The 21,636-nt window shown below is 48.0% G+C and overlaps 2 protein-coding genes across 3 annotated transcripts in view; one reads left to right on the forward strand and one right to left on the reverse strand.

Annotated features, from left to right (window-relative positions):
* The window catches only part of IGHMBP2 (immunoglobulin mu DNA binding protein 2), a 106,780-nt gene extending 106,456 nt beyond the window's left edge, over positions 1-324 (reverse strand). For both annotated transcript variants that reach the window (XM_006275055.4, XM_019485214.2), the window contains exon 1: positions 177-324. In XM_006275055.4, the coding sequence (XP_006275117.3) occupies positions 177-253 (77 nt within the window). In that variant the 5' untranslated portion in view covers positions 254-324. The remainder of the gene's footprint in view (positions 1-176) is intronic.
* A 13-nt stretch (positions 325-337) lies between these two features.
* The window catches only part of MRPL21 (mitochondrial ribosomal protein L21), a 31,537-nt gene continuing 10,238 nt past the window's right edge, over positions 338-21,636 (forward strand). Inside the window, exons 1-4 of the mRNA XM_006275054.4 lie at positions 338-445; positions 5,632-5,692; positions 15,637-15,722; positions 19,277-19,440. Of these exons, the coding sequence (XP_006275116.2) occupies positions 385-445; positions 5,632-5,692; positions 15,637-15,722; positions 19,277-19,440 (372 nt within the window). The 5' untranslated portion in view covers positions 338-384. The remainder of the gene's footprint in view (positions 446-5,631; positions 5,693-15,636; positions 15,723-19,276; positions 19,441-21,636) is intronic.

Consider the following 21,636-nt stretch of genomic DNA (forward strand, 5'->3'; position numbering starts at 1 on the left):
CAAAGACACCCCGAATAGGGCGGGAGGAGGGGGGGGAGACCCACGGGCTGACTGCATCAAAAAGGTGCCCCGTGACGCTGTCAGCCTATCAGCTGAGCCCGTGCCTCCCCACCTCGGCCCCTCACCCGCGCTGGTGGCTGCGGAGACTAGGAGCCGCTGCCCCGCCCCGCCCGTACCTGGCCTCGCTGATCTCAGCCTCCCGCTCCTCCTGCAGCAGCTGCAGCTGCCGCGTCGCGAAGCTTCGTGTCGGCATCGCAGCCTCCCACCCTCCTCCTCGGCCGCCGGGCCCGCGGGGCTTCGTTTCCCGCCGTACCCAGTCTGTTGCTGCTCCCCTCCCCCCTTACAGCGCGACTTCCGGTTCCGCTGGTTCCGGTTGCAGCGGCCATGGCGGCGGCGGCGGCGGCCTGCTGGCGGCTACTGGGCTCGGCGCGGCTGCGCGCGACAGGTGAGGCCCGGCCGGACCCCCGCTCGGGGCAGGGGCAGTGCCCGGGGGGTCTCGGCTTGTAAACGGAAAAGCCGGGGGGGTGGGTTTGGCTGGCAACAAGACAGGCCGCTCCGTTTGACCGCCAGGTACCTGGAATGAGCCCAGTTTGGGGTGTGCTCGTTCAGCACTTCACATGCCCTCGGGGGGAGTTTGGGCTTGGACCTCTGTACGGTCCCGGAGTAAAAGGATGTATCTGAAGAGCCTGGAGAGGTGTCACCCAGGAACCTCCTGGAAATCCTCCCCATCGAATGGGAGGATGAAGCCGGCGCTACCAGCATTGAGTCAGCGATCCTCAAGCACCAGTATTGCTTGGCCAGACATGGCATGCGGGTCCCCAACTCCTGACTGCCAAAACCAACTCTGTACTCCCAGCTTAATTGTGTCCTGAGATCTCGAGGTGGGCAGAGGAAATGCTACAAGGATGCATTGAAGGCAGACTCCAAGGAAAAGAACGCTGACCTCAAGAGCTGGGAGGAGCTGGCTCCTAACTGCCTCCAATGGTACCTTAAGCAAGGATCAGTCTGTTTTGAGGTAAAGTTGTCTTGCCCTTGAAACAGAGAAGAGAGCAGAGGAAGGACGAGGAGAGGAATCCCAGCCTGCTGTCCCCTGTGGAGAGACCTGCAACTTCTGTGAAGAGGTCTGTGGCTCAAGTCACATCAAGACCTGCCAGTGAGCCATGTTAGAGATCATCCTCAAACCAAGTGATTGTCACTGCTGAAAATAAAAGGCTTTTTCCCCTGGGAAATCAGTCCTCTGTTTTTAGCCCAGACCTTCCAAATGTCAAATGATACCATTGTATTCCTGAGTCTGCAGATGCAACTCCCATACCCCGACCTTAAATTTACTCTGTCCTGGCTAGCAAGAGTGAAACTAACAACTTTCTAGGTGATTGCATATTAGTAAGAACATGTCGGTTTCGGACAGCTGCTGCTGCTGCTGAGAGGCCCTGGAGTGTGTTTTCTAGAGTGGAGGTGACAGGCTTATCCAGCCCCACAGGTCAGATAAACATTGCCAAGCCTGTGACTGGACTGAGCCCCTGTGCAGTACCCACAGCACCAGGTCCAGCCCATGCATCACATACACATGCATCAGCCCTCAGGCCTAGCATGGAGTACATGCTGTCCACTGCATTTGGGCTGGACCCAGCATTTCAGGCAGTACAGGGGCTTGATCGGGGGTGCTATATGCAGCCTGTACCCCAGCCCTCCTGTGCTGCATGGAGCACTAGGTCTAACCCATGCACCTCAAGCAGCATGCTCCCCACACCAGTCCCTGGGGCCACATGCACAGCAAGCCCCAGAGCCAATGTGTGCTGTATGTGGTGCAATGGAGCTGGGTTGGATACCACACACAACACTGGGCTCTGGGCTGTGTGTGGTGCCCTGAACCGACCCCCTTTGCTGCCTGCAGCACCGGGTCAAGCCCACAAGCAGTGCATACCTTGTGCTGGTCCCCTGTACTGTGCAGTGCACAAAGCCAGTCCTGCACCATATGCAGAATGCACCAGCACCAAGGCTTACTGTGCATGTGGTGCACAGGGCCAGCATGAGGCACACACTGCCAGCAGTTTGCAAGCTGGAAATTGTTCTGCATGCAGCACAAGGAGGTCAGGGCACGGGCTGTATGTAGTGCCCCATCCAACCCCTTGTGTTGTGTGTGGCATGCCCAGTGCTGGGTTATGCAGCACATGGGGGCAAGGACCAGTGCATGTGGGTGGTCCAGTGACCCAGGAATCAAATACAGCCCACAGACCATACATTTCACACCCCTGTTCTAGAAGAAAAGACACAGAAGTGGAGGCTGGCAAGGAAAAAGGTAATGTCTCAGAGCTGCCAGGAAGCCAGGAGGAGAGAAAAGAAGAGCCAAGAAGATGTGGAGCTTGACATTTTTTTTGAAACCCACAAGTCTGATATAAATATGGAGCCCCCAGAGCAAGACCCTGGGGCAGCAGTTTTGCAGGAACCCCTTCAAATGAGTGTATGAGAGTTGCACATTGGAGAATTTTTGGTATGATTATTAAAACTCTGCAAGGGCAACTTGGTGCCAGCATGCTCGTTATCCGAGTAAGCTGGCTGTCCTACAGGCTTTAATGCAGATTAAGATTTAATATGTGCTGCCAGTTGGTTATAAGAACAATAAAAAGCAGAGTGCACAAACTAGATGCATTAAAATGTATTCAATTTTAACAGCACTTTCCAGACCCTTAATTGCACTCCAAAAAAGAGAGGCAGAGGATGTTCTACAGTTCCTGCAAATCAGCTGTTTAAAGGAGCTTGTACAAACTAGTGTACTGATAGAGATTTTTGGGACTGAAAGCGATAGCCAATTTTTAAGGAGGCATATCAGCTGACACCGATCCGATTTCCGATATGCAGCCCGGCAGCTTGAAGAGCAGTGTCTGGCTGGTAAGTCTGTTGTGGTGGAAGGGGCGGGGGAAGGAAAGGGGCATGGGGTGGGGAGGCAGATCGAACACCCTGCAGTGAGGGAGGGAGTGGGGCTGGGTCAAGGGCTGCCCGGGCAGGGCAAGGCATGGGACAGAGCCGCAGCTTGTCCAGGGGGTGTGAGGAGGAGGGGGCAGCTGCTGTACGCACCCTAGGAGGGCATGGGGGAAAGTGTGCCCTTAGATCTATGTGGGGTGAGGGCGTGCTGGAGCTGAGGCTGCGCAGGGCTGCACTCAGGACAGGTGGGAGCAGTGCTGGGAGGAGGGTTGTTGGGGGGGGGGGGGCTGCAGCCACCCCAACATTTGCTGTAGCCCTTCCAACCCTCCCCCTTCTCCCCCCGTGCTACCACCCACCCCACCCAAAACACAGCCTGGAACAGTCCCCTCTGGGAAGATCCCAGCGCAGCCCCAGCCTGCAGTGGCATCCCGCCCCACCCCACACAGTTCCGGGGGTGCGCACCCCCCCATGCCCTCCCAGGGTGCACACTGCTGCAGGAGCCACCCCCCGCCCTCCCCGTAGCCCCCAGATGAGCTGCAGCTCTGTCCCACACCCTGCCCCAGCCCCACTCCCTGCTTCACCATGGGGACCTCTACCTGCCCCCCAGCCCCTTCCCTTCCCTTCCTCTTCCACCACAACAAACTTACCAGCTGGACACAGCTCTCCAAGCTGCCAGGCTATGCTCCTCATGCCTGCATGCTGTGCTGCATCTGCATGCATACATGGAATGTTTATTGGCCAAATTATTGGCCTCACCAAGCAAAAAAAGCCATGTTCCAATAGTCACTTTTCTTTGTATCAGTGCAGATCCGATATCGGACCAATGTATCGGTGCATCTCTAGTGCAAATACTTTTTGTTAAGAAGAGGGTTTTGGAGAAGGCTTAATTTTCTGCTAATGAAGTTGCATTGGTGCTTTTCATGTTTGCTAGCCAGACTTGCCCTGGTTAGTCCTGTTCCCCACACAGTAATGTGCTGGTCCCATTTCCTTTCCGATGAAAATTCAAGTGCTATGACTAAAAAAAAAAAAAAGCTATGAAAGGTATAAAAGCAATGAAAACTAGGGCTGTGCAAAATTTCGCCTGCTGTTTCATGTCGACGCTGTTTCGACTTGTTTAGAGCTCAAAACAGGGAAATTGAAACAAAACAAAATGCTTCAAAACAGCCTCGAAAAGAAACAAGGGCAGTTGAAATGTTTCAAAACATTTCAAGTTTCGAAGCTGGGCTTGCTTGCAGCTAAAGAGGACGTAAGGGGGAAGAGCGGGGAAGGACTGCTCTGATATTGACTGTGTAGCTGGCCAGTGACTGTGATCCTTCCCTGAGGTTCCTTCCAATCCCAGTGCTCTGGGGGAGGGATGAAAAAACAGTAAAAAGTATTGTTTCAACTGAGCTTTCTCTGTACCTTCACACTTACAAGTGACGTGAGTTTTGCTCTGAACAGTTTGAGGTGCCGTTTCCCAGAAATCCCTGCACCTATCTCTCCTTGAAACTTGGCAAGCATCATGGCCTCATAAAGGGCTACCATCCCTGCAAGTATCCGGTGAACCAGGCAAGAAATGACAAAGCTATAGGCGATTCCATGCTTCCCCGTTATAGCCTATGGGCGAAATGTCAAAACAGCTAAACAGTTTTGACGAAACGAAACAGTGCTTTCGAAACTAAATAAAACACTGCCCCGGCAAAACGGAAGTTGGGAAGAAACAGTGCTGTTTCACACAGCCCTAAGAAAACCCATTAGAAAGTGACCCTTCCATAAGGAGAATTTCATCAGCCTCTCCAGATGTTCACTCACATTGATTGTAATCCCTCCAGTATGCTCTCTTTGCTGTTGCGGTTGCTCATTGTCCAGCATTAGCTACCCATAGCCATACCCGTCCTGAATAAGCCATTAAAATCACCACTTTCACCTTTTCCATTGTGTTTAATCTCTTCCATGAAAAAGCCCAGGATGCTGCTTGTCTGTGATAAGGGGAAGATAATTTGTGCAGGCAGAAAAAAGGATTAAAACCAGTGGTCCCTTGGTCTAGAAAAGTTCCATCGAGCTCACCACGCCACCAGGACTTCCGTATGTTTCACTTCACTATTGAAGGGATTGTCTGGAAGTTACTGAGGTTGTGTGCTACTCTCTCCTCTCTGGATGAACCAGAGGATAGAAGAAGCTAGGAGAACCTTGTTTTACCTACAGATGTTCAGTAATAACTTGTCACAGCCTTAAAAGGTTGAGACATACCTGGGCAGAGGAGGATACACTTAACAATAGCCATTAGAATAATACTGTAGCATTATGAGTATGCAAAGCTGTGTGTCTAAACCCCTGGAACCATCCCTCTTTGGTTTACAGGAGAGAGGTGATTTACTTAAGTACAACCACATGAATTGCCCCCTTAGTATTTGAGGTCTTCGAACTGAATGTCTCACTTACTGGGAGTATCTTCCATACATGGCAGACGTCAGGCCTGTTTTCTCTTCTGTTCTGCTGGATTTTTGTACATCATAGACAAGTTTCTGATTCATTATGTATGTTAGTGGCCCCCTCTAAATATTTTTGCCTTTTTATGGGAGGTAAAAGAGTGGGAGAAATCCTGTTGTGTTGGACACTAAGACTTTTCCTAATTTTGCCAACTGAGAGGGCTCATACTTCCTTATTAAACAAACACAGATTGTCCGTCCCAGTGTCATTACTTAATTCTCTTTGGTCTCTCTCTTTCAGGATCTATGTTATGGTCTGCAGTTCGAAGCCACAGTTCCCAGAGTAGTTCACAACAGCAAGGGTGAGGTCAAAATTTTGCTTTGCTTCACTTTTCCCTCAGAGGTACTAACCCTCCCTTGATTTTTCATCCCTCCTTATTTGTTCCTTTTCCCTTTCTGTGAGCCAGTAAAGAAGTAATTCTGTGAACAGACTGAATGTACCTCCAGTAAATGCCTCTCCTTGTTTTAGCCATAAGGGGTCACTAAAGAAATAGAAAATTAATCTGTTCTGGTTTCTGGATTACAGGACCTAGTAATTCTGTTCCCAGTCAGAATTCTGTATTTGCAAAGAGCAAAGATGAGGCACTCGCTCCTCAGTATCCTGAGAGCTTCAGAATGAGGGTGTGATCCCTGTCCCTGTATCACACCTTATGGTATGGCCATTAAATCATGGAGCCAGCCCCAAAAGGGCAGGGCACTGGAGAACATTTTTGGTAGCATTTGGTTTTGAAAGGGCACACAGAGATGTTGCCAAGTTGGTTGATTCAACACAATTGCCACACTATTAATTTTGCCCTGTTTACCCAGTGTGAACCTGTCTCCTAGAATTTAAAATGCTTTTTGTGACTTTCATCTTTTCTGTTAACTCTAGAAAGTGCTGATCAGAGCCCTCAGGGAATTCTTGGCTCCCTGTTTGTAGCAGAAACGGTGTTTACTGTAGTCATATAGCAGAAACCACTGCTCTTCTGTCTATCCCATCTATAACATGCTCACTGTTCCAAAGAGAAAACAATGCTGAACCAAAGACAGTCTTTTCTGCAAATGTCTATTCTGTATCATAGCTTAATTCTTTAAAGGAAATTATTGTTTTAAGAACGGAGGAGACTTTTAACACATATCTCCCCAGATGTAGGCATTATGCTACTATTAGAGTAACTTTAAACACTGGGTTGATCAGAATCTCAGGGTTAGGATATTTGTGGGAGGAGGTGAGCTTGCTGCCACATGCTGCAGAAAATTTAGCTGCTCTAAGGAGTAGGAGTTAGGAGATCTCCATTGTTCTGTCTTTGACCATGGCACTGTGATCTTAGGTTTATACTTGATCTTTCTGTGCCCCTGTTTCTCTATCTGTGAAAGGAGGCAGAATGTTTAGTGAGGTGCTGTGAAGACCTCTGTGAAAAACTTTGCTTATGTGCAAAGTATCACTCCTAAAAATAATAGGGGTTTTCTACCTTTCATTCCATTGTAGAGCCTTCATAAAAGCTCACCATGCAAAGGTATTAGCTGGTGCTGCTTCATTCTGCCCCACCTGATACTAAAATTCATAAAAGGTTTCTAACACCAGCAAAGTTTGAGAAAATTGTTTCCACTTGGAGTCATACCTAACAAGGCATAGGAGTTTTCTGCCCTACTTTTTATCTTCTAATGAAAATTCGTCTTGGAAAATTAGAAGTATTTGAGCAGAACTTGTCCAGCTCTAATGTGTATGGTTAAAATGGTGTTTTTAATAGTGTGAGCCTTGTGTTTTCTTTGCCATCTATCCATCAGCCAAGCAAACCAACCAATGTAGTTTGCTGACTGTTAGTTGAACATTGCCCTTCTGGTCTTAAGGGAGTCCTCAACATTGGAGCAAAGGCTCCCACACAGTGACAATCTTGAGTGTAGCAGAGAATATCCACTCATGCTGCTGTCAAGAAAACATTGATGGATGCTGGCTGAAATGTGTCCCTGGTAGCTCTGTTCTTCACTTCTATGGCAGCAGTACAAGACCTGCTGCCTTTTGTCTCCTCCCCAGGATCTTTACTTAATTGTAGCTGTCAGTGGATTAGTGTTTTTGGCATTTCCAGTAGGTAAGGTTGCAGCATCAAAGTACAGAAAATAAAATGGGACCCTGGTAAAGGTCTATTCAACACAGAAATTGGCAACTGAGCGCTAGACAGTTTGAGCTCTGACAGTGGCTCCTGTGAATTGTGTATCGCAGTGCTGAATGCCCTTAGTGGAAGCCATTCTATAATACCCACTGTCATCTCTGTAGTACTCTGTTCTTTCCATCAGTCAGATCCTCAAGGAGATTCTTCAGGAAGGAGCATGAAGACTCAGCATATAGAAGCTCTTCTCAAAGGAACAATCGGGGTATTCAGAAAGAAGCTTCCTTTTGTCAATAGCAAGTCATGCTTAACCAACATGGTTTCCTTCTGTGACAAGGTGACAGGCTTTGTGGATGGGAGAAGAATAGTGGATATGATATATTTCAGCTTTAATAAGGCTTTTGACACTGTCTCCCGTGACAGTCTCATAAGTACACTAAGGAAATAGCCTAGATAAAACTACTGTAAAACTAGTACATAAATTGTTGAATTATTATGCTCAAAAAGTAGTCATCACTCAGTAGTTCATTTTGTACCTGAGATGACCTCTCCAGTCTGGGTTCTGGAGAGGTCTGTTCTGCTCAGCCTTTTCAGTAACTACTTGGAGGATGGTTTTGAATGAATACTTAGTAAATTTGCCAATGACCCCAAGCTTGAAAGGATAGTAAACACTTAGAAGGATACAAGTTGAATTCAAAATGACCTTATAAATTGGAGAAATGGACTGAAATGAATTGGATTAAATTTGCTAAGGACAAATGTAAAAGCCTACAATTAGAACAGATCAATCATGCACAAAAACAAATTGAGGAATGACTGGCTAGGCTGTAGTCCTGTAGCAAAGGGCCTGGGAGTCATATTGGATGGCATGCTGAATGATTTAAAAATGTGCAGTGTTGTAAAAAACAAACAAACAAAAAAGCCACTAGCATATTGGGATATATTACTAGGAGTGCCGCATGCAAGTCATGAGAAGTGACTCTTCCACTCTGTTCAGCAGTCACTAGTGAGGCCTCACTGGGAATATTTTGTTTGGGCACTGCACTTTGGTAAAAACATGGACCAACTGGGAAGAGTCCTGAGGAGAGCAAGGAAAATGATTAGCAATGTAGGAAACATAACAGACAAGGAAAGCTTGGAAGAACTGGAATTATTTAGTCTGAAGAATGGGGAGTTGATTGAATAAAGAGTTGATAACTATCTTCACATACAAAATACATTGTTGATCAACTGTTCTCTGTGTGCACAGTGGAGAGGACAAGAAGGAATGGGCTTCATTTGCAACAAGGGATATTTATGTTGGGTGTTAGGAAGAACTTTCTAGCTAGGAGCATAGTTAAGCACTGGGACAGGTTGTTTAGAGAGGTTGTGGAATCACTGTCACTGCAGTTTCTTATGTGCATCTTAGACAAACTTTTGCCTGGGATGATTTAGGCATAGATGAAACATTCCTGCCTTGAGCAAAGGGTGGGACTATACTTTCTGCAGTCCCATTTCCGTGATTCGGTGAATTTTGCACCACAACTACATAAAAGCCCAGGAAACATGTTGAGGATTTAAGTTGCGGCACCTAACAAAATTTGCTGCTTATCACTTCATAAACTAAGTCTGTCCTAAAGTACAAAACTGCCAAATCTTTGAGCTGGTTCTGTTATATTCAGTTGTTTAAGAAACACAACCCACCCCACCTTTGGCAAACGCCAAGCTTGTGTGGAAGTAAGAAGCAAACTCACTGAGGCATTTGCATTAAATCGGATCTCTCAGTTCAAGCGCTGAATTAAAGTAGCAGTTCCCAAGTGAGATGTTAGCAGCCATTAGTATCTTCATTCAAGGAGTGCAGCTGGAAGCTTGAAAGGAAAAGCAGTTTCATGAGCTCCTATAGAGAAGCCAGCTGTAGTTTTCAAGGTCTTCACTAAACTATCAATTTAGCTGAAAAGAGCTTTAAAAATAGGCTGGAAAGGAAGAAGTAACATGCATGAGTCATTAATATTCAGTCCCTTGAGGCTGATTTGAGGAGGCTAATTAGATCATCTGTCCCTCTAAGGCTCTTTGGGTGCTTGTCTCAATTCCTCCCCAACATTGCTAAAACCAGTGCCACAGTGGGCAGAGTGTGAGTCTAAACAAGTGTTGGCTAACCTACATCAGTGTGCCACAAATAGCACAGGCTGCAGTTTCATATGGTGAGCCAGGTGTCAAAGCCCTGAATTTGGTGTCTGCCACAGGTCCAAGGAAGGGTTAATCTTGGCTTTTGGCAGCAACACCTCTGCTTTCAGCAGTGTCATTCCCCGGCTCCTGTGGCTGAAGGCTGGAGCCCTCTGCCTCTGTTCTGGTGCGCTAGATCACAAACTCTATCGGGTATGAATCTGGGGGAAGGGCATGACTTGTGACATACCTGCAAAAAAGGGGTAGCTACCACTGGTGTAGACCAAACTTGAAGTAGCCACTAGCCTTTCAAGCAGCAGAGGCCTGTTTCCTCTCCCGTTGAAATCAATGGCAAATTCCAGTTAACTGAAATGGGGCAGGCCTCACATCATCTGCACACCACACTGGTGCAAACTACTGGTGGCCACTGGCACTTCCTGCTGCTGCTCCCTGTTGTATCTGGTGCCAGTGAAGCTGCAGTGGTGTCTGCAACAGCAGCAAGTTAAAGCTTAGTTCAACAAAGGCCCCGTGATTTTACGTTATTGAGTGAATCTCCAGCTCGTCCTCAAACTGCTTATTCTGCACTGGCATTTTTACTCATTTAGGCTTGTTGCACTGTAACGTTAGCAGCCCAAGCTATTTTATGTGTTGGGATGGGGGGAGACTGGGCAGACGCAAACAAACCATTCATCCCCTTTCTGTCAAAGTTGTCTGGGATTCTCTACACTTGACCATGTACCTCAATACCCTGGAGCAGCGAAGCAGCAGCTGCTTCTATTTTGGTGAAATGCCTTTCCCTTATTTGCAAGCCTAGCTGTGGAGCAAGACAAAGCAGTTTCAGCATGTGGTTAAGCAGTCTCTTGAGACGGGCTGCAGCTTCAGCACTTCTGAAAGCACTAGCAGTTTTGCCAGTCACTGCAGCGCTACTCTGTATTTCATTGCTCAGCCTCTTGCTAGTGTCAATGTGGGGGGAGCTGCACAGTCACCAGGCTGGGATTGAGCAAAAGGCACAGTGAAGAAAAATTTTGCCACATCAGGAGTCCTCTTACTTGTAGTTAGTTTTATTCTGCCTGTTATGGGAAGAGGCCATTATTCTTGCCTCATTGAAATGGACATGCCCCAATGGTCATTCAGAACATTGGAATGGCGAGAAGTACAGGTCAGTTGCATCATACGCGCATTTAACTTGCGCAAATTCAGCTATATGCGGGGGGGGGGACAGACAGGGCTTGAGTTTGTATGCGTGCCCGGAGCTGCGTGGCCGGCCGCCGGGTGGCAGCGACGGCATGGTGGTGGCTGGGCGGCACACAGCCATCCCCACTAGCACCCCGCACTGCACCGCTGCCGCTGGCCTCATAGCTCTAAGCACAGCTCCGTGGCGGTGGCGGGTGGTTTTGGAGGCAGAGGCAGTCACCGCTGGCATGGTAATACGCGATTTCACTATACACGATTTTCGCCTTACACGCTGACTTTAGAATGTAACCCCCGCATAACATGTGACTGACCTGTAGTCACAGCCTCTTCCTCTCACTTGGCACCCAACCCAAAGTTCTTTGAAATCTGTGGCCTGAGCAGGATGGCTGAGAGGTGAAGGCATTGGACTTAAGATCCTATGGACATGGTTCCACATGTGTTTGAACCCCACTGCTGGTAGACCTCTGCTTTTCCTCCTCACAGCCTCACTCAGCCACATAGAGAGAAGGCAGGACTGATCAGACCAGAGGTCCCTGAGCATGAGGGGCCCTCTGCCAGGTCAGAAGGTTTCTAAACTCTGGAAAATACTGTAAAGGAGATAAAAGTTGGAAACATTTGAGGTTCATCTGTGGGGAAGGGAGTCCAGAAGAGCTGGTTGCATCTTAAACAAACCTTACTGAAGGCACAGGAACAAACCATCCTGATGTGCAGGAAGACAAGAAAGTATTGCAGAAGACTAGCTTGGCTTAGCAGAGAACTTTTTAGTAAACTAAATCACAAAAAAGACACTTATAAGAAGTGGAAATTTGGACAAACAACTAGGGAGAAGTATAAGCATATTGCTTGAGCATGCAGGGATGAAGTCAGGAAGGCCAGAGTGCACTTGGGGTTGCAGCTAGCAAGGGACAAGAAGGGTTTCTATAAGTATGTCAGTAACAAGAGGAAGATCAAGGAAAGTGTGGATCCCTTACTGAATGGTGGAAGCAACCTAGTGACAGAGAAGGCTGAAGTGCTCAATGCCTTTTTCACCTCTGTCTTCACAGGCAAGGTCAGGTCCCAGACTACTGCACCGAGCAACACAGTTTGGGGAGGAGGTGAGCAGCCAACAGTGGTGAAAAAACAGGTTAGGGACTATTTAGAAAAGCTGGACAGGTATAAGTCCATGGGGCCAGACATGATGCACCCGAGGGTGCCTAGGGATTTGGCTGATGTGATTGCAGAGCCACTGGCCATTATCTTTGAAAACTCATGGCAATTGGAAGAGGTCCCAGATGATTGAAAAAAGCAAATATAGTTCACATCTTTAAGAAAGGAAAGAAGGAGCATCCAGGGAACTACAGACCAGTCAGCCTTGTGTCCGTCCTGGAAAGATCATGGAGCAGGTCCTCAAAGAATCCATTTCTGAACACTTGGAGGACAAGAAGGTCATTAGGAACGGTCAGCATGGATTCACTGAAGGCAAGTCATGCCTAACCAACCTGATTACTTTCTATGATGAGATGACTGGCTCTGTGGATACAGGGAGAGCAATGGACAATGATATACCTTGACTTTAGCAATGCTTTTGATACAGGCTCCCATAACATTTTCACAGGCAAGTTAACGAAGTACAGGTTGGATGACTGGGCTGTAACATGGATAGAAAACTGGTTGGATCATCAGGCTCAGAGGCTCTATGAGTGAGTCTACACGTCACCCTACAGTGACATAGCAACACAGTATGACACCGTGTGGCACGCTATGGCGATGTAGCATCCATGTGTGTCCACATGTAATCACCAGCTACGTCACCATAATGGCACACTCCTCAGGTATAGCGCTTTGCTATGACAATATAGCGTGTGGTGGCAAAATCTACCTGTGCACTGCACTCATGGTGCAGTAACCACCCATACTGCGCCGTGCTTTAATACTTCCAAAAAGAAGTACTAAAGCATAGTGCCATGTAGACACCCTATGCCTAGTTGGCAGCTGGTATCAAGTGAAGTGCCCCAAGGGTTGTCCTGGGGCTGGTTATGTTCAATATCTTCATCAGTAACCTGGAAGATGGGATGGAGTGCACGCTTAGCAAGTTTGTGGATAACACCAAGGTGTGGGGAGTAGTAGATACATTGGAGGGTAGGGCTGGGATTCAGAGAGACCTAGACAAATAGGAGGATTGGACCAAAAGAAATCTCGTGAGGTTCAACAAGGACAAATGCAAAGTCTTCCACTTAAGACAGAACAATCCCATGCACCAGTACAGGCTGGGGACCGACTGGCTAGGCAGCAGCTCTGCAGAAAAGGAACTGTGGGATACTCCTTAGAACAGGAACTGGATAATAAGCTGAATATGAGCCAACAGCGTGCCTTTGTTGCAAAGAAGGCTAATGGCATACTGTGCTGCATTGGAAGGAGCGCTGCCAGTAGATTGAAGGAAATGATTCTTCGCCTCTCTTCAGCGCTGGTGAGACCACATCTGGAGTACTGTGTCCAGTTTTGGGCCCCCCACTACAGAAAGGATGTGGACAAATTGGAGAGATTCCAACGGAGGGCAGTGAAAATGATTTAGGGGTCTGGGGGGCATGACTTTTGAGGAGAGGCTGAGGGAACTCGGCTTATTTAGTCTGGAGAAAAGAAGACTGAGGTGCAGATTTAATAGCAGGATTCAAAAGAGGATGGAGCTAAACTGTTCTCAGTGGTGACAGATGACAGGACAAGGAGTAAGGGTCTCAAGTTGCAGCAAGGGAAGTTTAGGTTAGATATTAGGAAAACTTTTCTCATGAGGAGAGTAATAAAGAACTGGAACAGGTTACCCAGAGGAGTTTTGGAGCCTCCATCCTTGGAAATAGGGGTGCACCGATAAAGATGTTTTTGGCTGATACTGATGGCCAGTTATACCACTGTGATAGCCAACATGCAGCCCAACAGTTTGGAGAGCAGCGTCCAGCCAGTAAGTCTGTAAGGAGGAGGGGATGGGGGAGGGAGGGGCGTGACATGGGCAGATCAAGGCCCCCACGGTGACATTTATCAGTGACGTTTTCAGGTACACCAGCCAAAAAAAGCCGATTGCCCATAATGTCAATTTCCCTTTTATTGATGCCAGTCTGATATGGACCAACATATTGGTGCATTTCTACTTGGAAGTTTTTAAGGTCTGTTAAGAGAAGGCCCTGGCTGGGATGCTATAGTTGAGGATGGTCCTGCTTTGAGCAGGAGGTTTGAGTAGATGATGTCCTGAGGTCCCTTCCAACCCTAATTTTCTATGATTTTATGCTACTGTGTGTGTCCAGACTCGTAGCTCCTTTGCAGAAGCAAGTCCCCTTTCTGCCTGCAGAGAAGCACCACCTCTGACTGAAATAAGGCTGCCAGTTACTGCAGCCCCTTGCAGGTTGGCAATCTTCCAGCCTGCAAACAGCTGCTTGGCACTAAGGGGAGCAGGTGGAGGACAATTGGAGTCAGGGGATGCGATGTGTGTGCACGCAGCCAGGAAGGGTGGTGGGAGCAGCCCCAGCAACTGAATATAGGTAAGTCTATAGGACAGGGGGATTGAAGGTCCAGGGCTTGGACTGTGAGGGGGCTGTGAGTGGAGGAGGGGTATGTGTGGGAGTCTGTGTGCCTGTGGGTGCCTGCAGGCACTGGGGGAAGCAGTCTAGGTGCCAGGGCTGTGGCAGGGCAGGGGGTCTGAAGCAGTGCTCAATTCTGCTGGCAAGCCCAGCTCAGCATTGTTGCCAGCGGGGCCTGCCTGGAGGCACCTGCCCCTCCAGTGGGGGAAGGAAGTGGGAGAGAGGGTCCTTTGGGGGAAGTGGGGAGCTGTGTGACTCGAAGCACATGCAGCGGTTGGGGCACCACATGCTGCCCCGTGGCACCGGCTGAGGCACGGTGGAGAGGACCAGAAACATGGCTCTGGCTTGGGTGATGCTGTGGGCAGCTGAAGGACGGCAAGGGGCTCCAGGCAGTCTTTGTCCTGGCTGTGGTGGCTCCCACTTTTGCAGGCAGTGGCAAAGCAAGTCTGGCCTCAGCGCAGGCTGGAGGGAGAAGGAGGGTGGGGATTTCGCACTATGCCAGGCAGCCTGGCCGTGGTCATTGTCTCCACTTGGCAGCATCTCCAGACTGCACGCAGCCACCCCTGCCCCTGAGAGCACACCCATGCAGCTTCCCCCTGCCCCTGAAGGACCCCCTGCCCCCTTCCCCTGCTGGAGTCCTATGAGTCCATGTTGCAGTGGGGGGTGGGGGCAGGGGCCTGTGTGTTGGGAGTGAGGGGCATCAGCAGGGCTTGGGGGCTGTGGGTTGGAAATGCAGGGCACTGGCAGGGCAAGGGGGCTGTGGGTTGGGAGTGAGGGGCACCAGCAGGGCCGAGGGGCTATGAGTCGCGAATGAGGGGCAATGGGATGGGTAGGTGCAGGGCACTAGCATATCAGGGCTGCTCAGCTCCACAAAGTAGTGGGGGTGGACAGCTGCAGCTGGACCCGTGTCCTGGTAAGTAAAGGGAGCAGGGGGAGCATTGATTTTTCCATGGAAAAAAAATCCAACCAAAATCAAATGCCAAAATATATAGGTATTTAGAATTGATTTTGTTATAATGATTGAGGGTACCGATATGCTTCCAAATTGCATTAAAATCATAAATATATCAAAACATTGTGTTCAACTGATACATAGATATATAGGTATTGTGACATTTCATTTTAGTCACAGAAAAAGTGTGGATTTTGGGAGGTTTTATCAGAGAAATTTGGATTTTTTTTTCTATCAGAGATTTGGGATTTTTAAACAGAGAAAAATCAGGATTCCTGGTGACGATATAGCCTTTTGTTTGCTGATTCTTATACTCTTGTTGACAGACTTGTTGCCAAAACGTCATTGTCTTCGCCTCCATGGCCTGTGTTCAGACTGCCAGATCCAGTAGAAGAGACAAAGTACCATACAGGTAAAGATCTCCAGTTACAGAGCCAAAAAGGATCAAATAGGATCATAGAAAAGTAGGACTGGATGGGACCTTGCAAGGTCATCTAGTCCAGCTCCCTGCTCAAGGCAGGATTGTCCCTGACTAAAAGCTGCACGTGCAAATGCTGATACTGCTGTGGGACCCAATTATAAGCCAATGCAGTATATAAATAGAGTGTGATTTTTCTGCTCTTTTTAGAGGGGAAAAAGGTAGACTTCACATCAGAACAGTGCAGTGTATAAGACAGATACTCCTTAGAACAGCAATGTAACTAGTCACAGTGGCTGGATATCCCTTACCATTCCATATTTGTACCATGGTAGCACATAGCAGTCCTACAGCTATCCCTTGAAGGGAAACAGCATTATATTGCATGTTACAGAAAATGCAGAGACAGAAGAGGAAACATCATTTTTTCTCTTTGCAATGACCTTTTAGATAATGGGTGTTTTGCCTCTTTCTGAGACTGGGACCTGATTTAGACCCGCATCCTCCCAGCTTTCAAATTGGAGAGAGCAAAAAAAGTGACTTTACAGAAGAGACTGAGGAAAGGGAGACATCTGAGAGGGGAATGGCAGAGGGAGGAGCCACATGCCTTTGAGTGGCATGAACTGCCATTTATAGCTGTCGGGAGCAATGGAGGAAAAGGAGATGCTGTGCTGTCCATTGGAGACGGTTAACAGGCTGATTCACTCCCAAATGGATGTACAATATAATAATAAATAACCATGCAAATAAACTCCTCATTTAAACAGAGGCATTGGCTCCAGCCCTCCTTTCCTGGCTTACTTTTTTGTAGCTCTGTGCCCACAACATTTTGCACATTTGGTTATTGCTAATGAATGTGGTTTGTCCCTGAAATATTTTTTACACTCTAGGCCAGAGGTGCTCCACCCTGGGCTTGTAGGCTAACTCCAGCTCGCGACATCATATCATCCGGCCTGCAAGGCTCCCAACAGATCCAGAAATTTGGTGGCAGGCGAGCGCTGGCACCACTCCCTTGCTGATAAATTTCCAGACTCATGGGAAGCCCCAGACCCCGCACCCTGGGATCCAGTGCCAGATCCCAGCTTTCAGGACCAGGTGGGGGCAACCCCAGGCCCCAATCCCAATGTGGGGGACTGGGGGAAAGGGGTCAGTGCCAGGTCTCTGGGACCAGATCCTGGCATATAGGTGTAATGTTGTGCCCCTGGGGCTTAGTCCCAATGAGAGGGGGCAGTGCCAGGGCCCAGTCCCAGAAAGTGAGGGTAGCAAGGGGTGGTGCCAGCCCCTGGGGCCCAATCCCAGCACATGTGACAGGGAAAGGGTATTGCCAGGCTCCAGGGCCCAGTTCTGGCACGTGGGGCTCCGATCAGCCCGTGGACTGGCCCCTGGCCACCCATCTGGTCCATGGGACCAAAACATTGAGCACCACTGCTATAAGTCTTAATTTTTTACTGTCCAAACAGTGGAAGTAAACTTTGAACCTGCTTGCTAAAACAGATCTGATCTTCCCTTGGCTCTGATTCAGCCAAGACCTTTGGCCCATAATGATTGCCATGTTTCATGGCCTTCCAGGTACTTTGTGTCACTGTACACAACAGTTCTCAAGACTGCTTGACAAATGGCTGGCTTGACCTCTCCAGCATCTTCTCAGAATAGCATCACATTATGACTGCATTCATAACCGCAAGAACATTTGATTTTTGCGCTCTACTCATTACCTGCCTGACCTTACTGTGCCCAGAAGTGACCATAGGTGCTCTTATGTAAGATCAGTCTGTGTAGCACTAAAGAGCAAGTAGCTGTGCTTACAAGGAAATGCCAGCATGGCTTGATGTCACTTTCCTTTTTTTAAAAAACCTGAAGCATAAAAATTCAGTAATTTTATAGAAGATAAAATTATAGGTCAAAATGTTAGGACTTGGGTGTCAGAAGTTGAACTTCTAAATTTAAGTATCTTGAATTTCAGACTTTGTTAGTGACCTTGAATCCCTGTAGGTTCAATGGGCGCTACAAGCCCTTGGCATTATTGGAAGTCAGCCTGCTTTTATTTAGACACCCAAGTGTGAATTTAGGAGTTTAACTTTCAGGCATTGAGATTTAAAAATGTTGGCAAGAAGATTATTGATACTAGTTGAATAAATAGATTAATAGCTTCAGACAGGTGATCTCCACTGTGTCATGCTGCACATAATGAAAAGGAGGAGGGGATCACGTTGTTCTCTAAAGTAGGGGCGGGCAAAATGTGGCCTGCAGGCCAGATGCGTCCCACCAGGTCATTCTGTGTGACCCGCGGGGTTCCTTAAAAATTTATAAAATTAATATTTATCTGCCCCTGGCTGCCTGTCACGCAACCCTTGATGGCTTGCCAAAACTTAGTAAGCAGCCTTCCACCCAAAATAATTGCACGCCCCTGCTTTAAAGGCTCCAGCATTATCCTCTGCATCAGGATACAAGATCCATGTGGGCAGGTCCTAAGCCACGGGTCTCGCATTCTACCAGTAAAGTTACTCTAGCTCTAGTGTGAATCACAGTGGAAGTGGCATCAACAATTGTGGTTGAGGCTGCAAAATGGTTTCCATTCTAAACCCATGTTTTCAGTTGCTCCTGATCGCATAACTTCCACTTTGGGGATGAAGTGTTCCATACTCTTATCTCTTCAAAATAGATATTTTTGGCTTAAATCCTAAGCAAAGCTGGTTTCAGCTATTTTTGAGCACAATGGGAGTAGAGGGAATATTATAGCAAGAAAAGTATTTTTGATGAGTGGCTTGAGAGCAAAATGGCATGAGGGTAGAATGCTGGAATTTGACAAGGAAATATGCCTCATTAAGCAGTGCTTTGTCAGTGTTTGTGTAATGGTAGTTTTGATTGGACTGAGTTATGACCTTAGAAAAGTTGCTCATTGTGTGTGCCATAATTTGCTCCCAGTACTGCGCTAAGCTTATAGCATGCACAACAAAAGCACAAAGAATATAATATTTCCAGCAAGGAGCTGAAGCAGGGTCCTTCTGGCATGTAAAAAAATCTCAAGCTTGAGCTGGCCAAGGACCCTGGCACCCCAGTTCCTGTACACTGTGCTGCCCTTGCTCTACCTCTTCTGTTCCTTTTGTCTGGTTCTTACGGCTCTTCTTCACCCCTTGGGATAGAAAAAAAGCAGAGCAGGGCACTCTCTTATGGAATATCTTGATCTCCAGGATAGGACATTCCACTGACATCCAGCCAGTTGTTCCAGCAGAAGTCAAGCTGCACATGTGTCAGTCGCACTGTCGGTATAAGCCTGGTACACGTTCAATGCTTGTATGGGTACAGTCATACTAACAGTTCGGGTTCAAGCATAGAGAAAGTCTCAGTCTTTCAAGGAGGGAGGCATGTCCCTTCTTTGTGAAACATCATCATCTTCCAGGCCATGTCTGAAGCCCTCAGTAGGGATCCTAATAAGATGGGGAGGGATGAGTAGAACATGTGGGCAAGTTTTCATGCTGCCTTGCCTGCTGATGTTCCCTACTACAATTTATCCCCAGTGCACTCACTGCCTCACCATTTGTTAACAGAGGTCGTACAAAGGGTGAACGAAATGATTGCCACTGGACAGTATGGAAGGCTCTTTGCTGTGGTTCATTTGGCCAGCAAGCAGTGGAAGGTCACCAGCGAAGACTTGATTCTAATGGAAAACGTTCTCCCGGCTGAATGTGGAGACAGAATCCGACTTGAAAAGGTAAAGTCCCTTCCTGCATCCAGGATTACATGCAGTAACTTGGAGATGTCTCTTCCCCAGTGTCAGTGATGCCGCAGTGTAAAAGAAGAAACACTCTCCAGGGGCAGCTGTTGGTGCTTGGAATACTGGGGCTAGCTAAGGCTTCAGACTCTTGACTAAGCAGTGTAAGTCTGGTATCAGGCAGGCCCATGGTTCACATATGTGTTAGTTGCTACTTAGGATTGGAAGGAACCTTGTGAATCACTGAATCCAGTTCCCTACAATTCCAGCCACCCTGTATTTAATATCTTCATCAGCGATTTGGACAAGGGTGTGGAGAGCACACTCTCCAAGTTCACAGATGATACCAAGTTATGGGGCAAAGTTAACACACTGGAGGGCAGGGAGCAGATACAGGCCAACCTGGACAGGTTGGATCAATGGGCGGAATGAAATAGGATGCAATTCAACAAAGATAAATGTAAGGTACTCCACCTAGGAAGGAGGAATCCCCAGCACACCTGTAGGTTGGGGGATGACCTCCTCAGCAGCTCAGAGCCTGAGAGAGATCTTGGAGTCATAGTTGACTCCAAGGTGAACATGAGCCAGCAGTGTAATGAGGCCATCAACAAAGCCAATTGCACCTTATCGTGTATTAGCAGATGCATGACCAACAGATCGAGGGAGGTAATGCTCCCCCTCTGTACAGCATTGGTCAGGCCACAGTAGGAGTACTGTGTCCAGTTTTGGGCACTGTACTTCAAGACAGACACAGAGAATCTGGAAAGGGTTCAGAGGAGGGCCACTCGCATGATTAGTGGCTTCTGTGAAAGACCCTACGAGGGGAAATTGCGAGATCTAGATCTCTTCAGCCTTCACAAGAGATAGCTGAGGGGAGACCTTGTAGCCACCTATAAGTTTATCAAGGGAGGACAACAGGGAATCGGTGATGCACGATTTACCAGAGTGCCCCGGGGAGTAACTAGGAATAATGAGTGCAAACTAGTGGAGAGTAGATTTAGGTTAGACATTAGGAAGAAATTTTTTACAGTAAGGGTGGCCAGAGTCTGGAATGGGTTTTCAAGAGAGGTAGTGGAGGTCTTGGAGGTCTTCAAGAGGAGGCTTGATAGTCACCTGGCTGGGGTCATCTGACCTCGGTCCTCTTGCCTTCCAGGGGCAGGGGTTTGGACACGATGATCCATTGTGATCCCTTCCAACTCTACAGTCTATGAATCTGTGCCTCACAATCCTTTTCATAAACTAATGTAGCTCCATCATAACACTAGGCAACTTTTTTGCCTCTGCTCCTGTTGGGAGGCTGTTCCAACACATTATTACTCTGATAGCTAGAAGCTATCTTCTAATTTCTAACCCAAATTTCTTTATTTGCCCCCAATGTGTTCTTATGCCTCTTAACTAAAATAGCTCTTCTCCCTCCTTGATGTATTCAGAGTGCAGTCATATCCCCTCTGTCTTTTTTTTTCTGATCAAATAAAAGACTCTTCTAGTATCTTCTCACATGCCCCTTTCTTGCAAATAGCACATTTTTCCCCAAAAAATCAACTCCTGGAAATTGGTGTATACATTACAAGTAAGAAAATACAGTAATGACTATTTCTGTTTCTGCTGGGGAAAATAAAAATAATGCTACAGTGCTACACTTCTGAAGTTTATACCAGCTCTTGGCCCATGCACCAGAAGCAGTGCCAGACAGCATCAGCTATGGTGTGGCCAGCAGGTTCCAGGTGAGGACTGGGGCATCTGCATCAACACATCAGCCTCAGTCCTGGGCAGTTGCCCCAGTCCTCACTGAGAACTTGCCGACAGCATCTGCAGCTGATGTGGTGAGCACTCCCACTCTTCCCACCCCCCCTTCTTCTTCCCCCCCCCCGCACTGCTTCCAACACATGAGCTAGTGTAAGCTGCGGACAGGTCCAGGACATTGTGGATCAGGACATGCTGTAGCTGCGAGGGCAGGGAGGAGAGAGAGATGGGGCATACTATCGCTGTGGGGATGGTTCAAGCAGGTAGAAGAAACAGATGAGGCCCATGAGAGAACACCAGACTCAGTAAGTAGCCCTCCAGCCAAAATAATTGCCCACCCCTGCTTTAGAAGCTCATGATTAGGGCCCAGGTGCAAGCAGCAGGGCCAATGGGGCCCCCCCTCTACTAATCAGTGGCGGGGGGAACTCCCAAGATTAAAGGAGCTGCTGCGGC

This window comes from Alligator mississippiensis, chromosome 2 (genome assembly GCF_030867095.1).
Source record: "Alligator mississippiensis isolate rAllMis1 chromosome 2, rAllMis1, whole genome shotgun sequence".
In the NCBI taxonomy this organism is placed as follows: domain Eukaryota; kingdom Metazoa; phylum Chordata; order Crocodylia; family Alligatoridae; genus Alligator; species Alligator mississippiensis.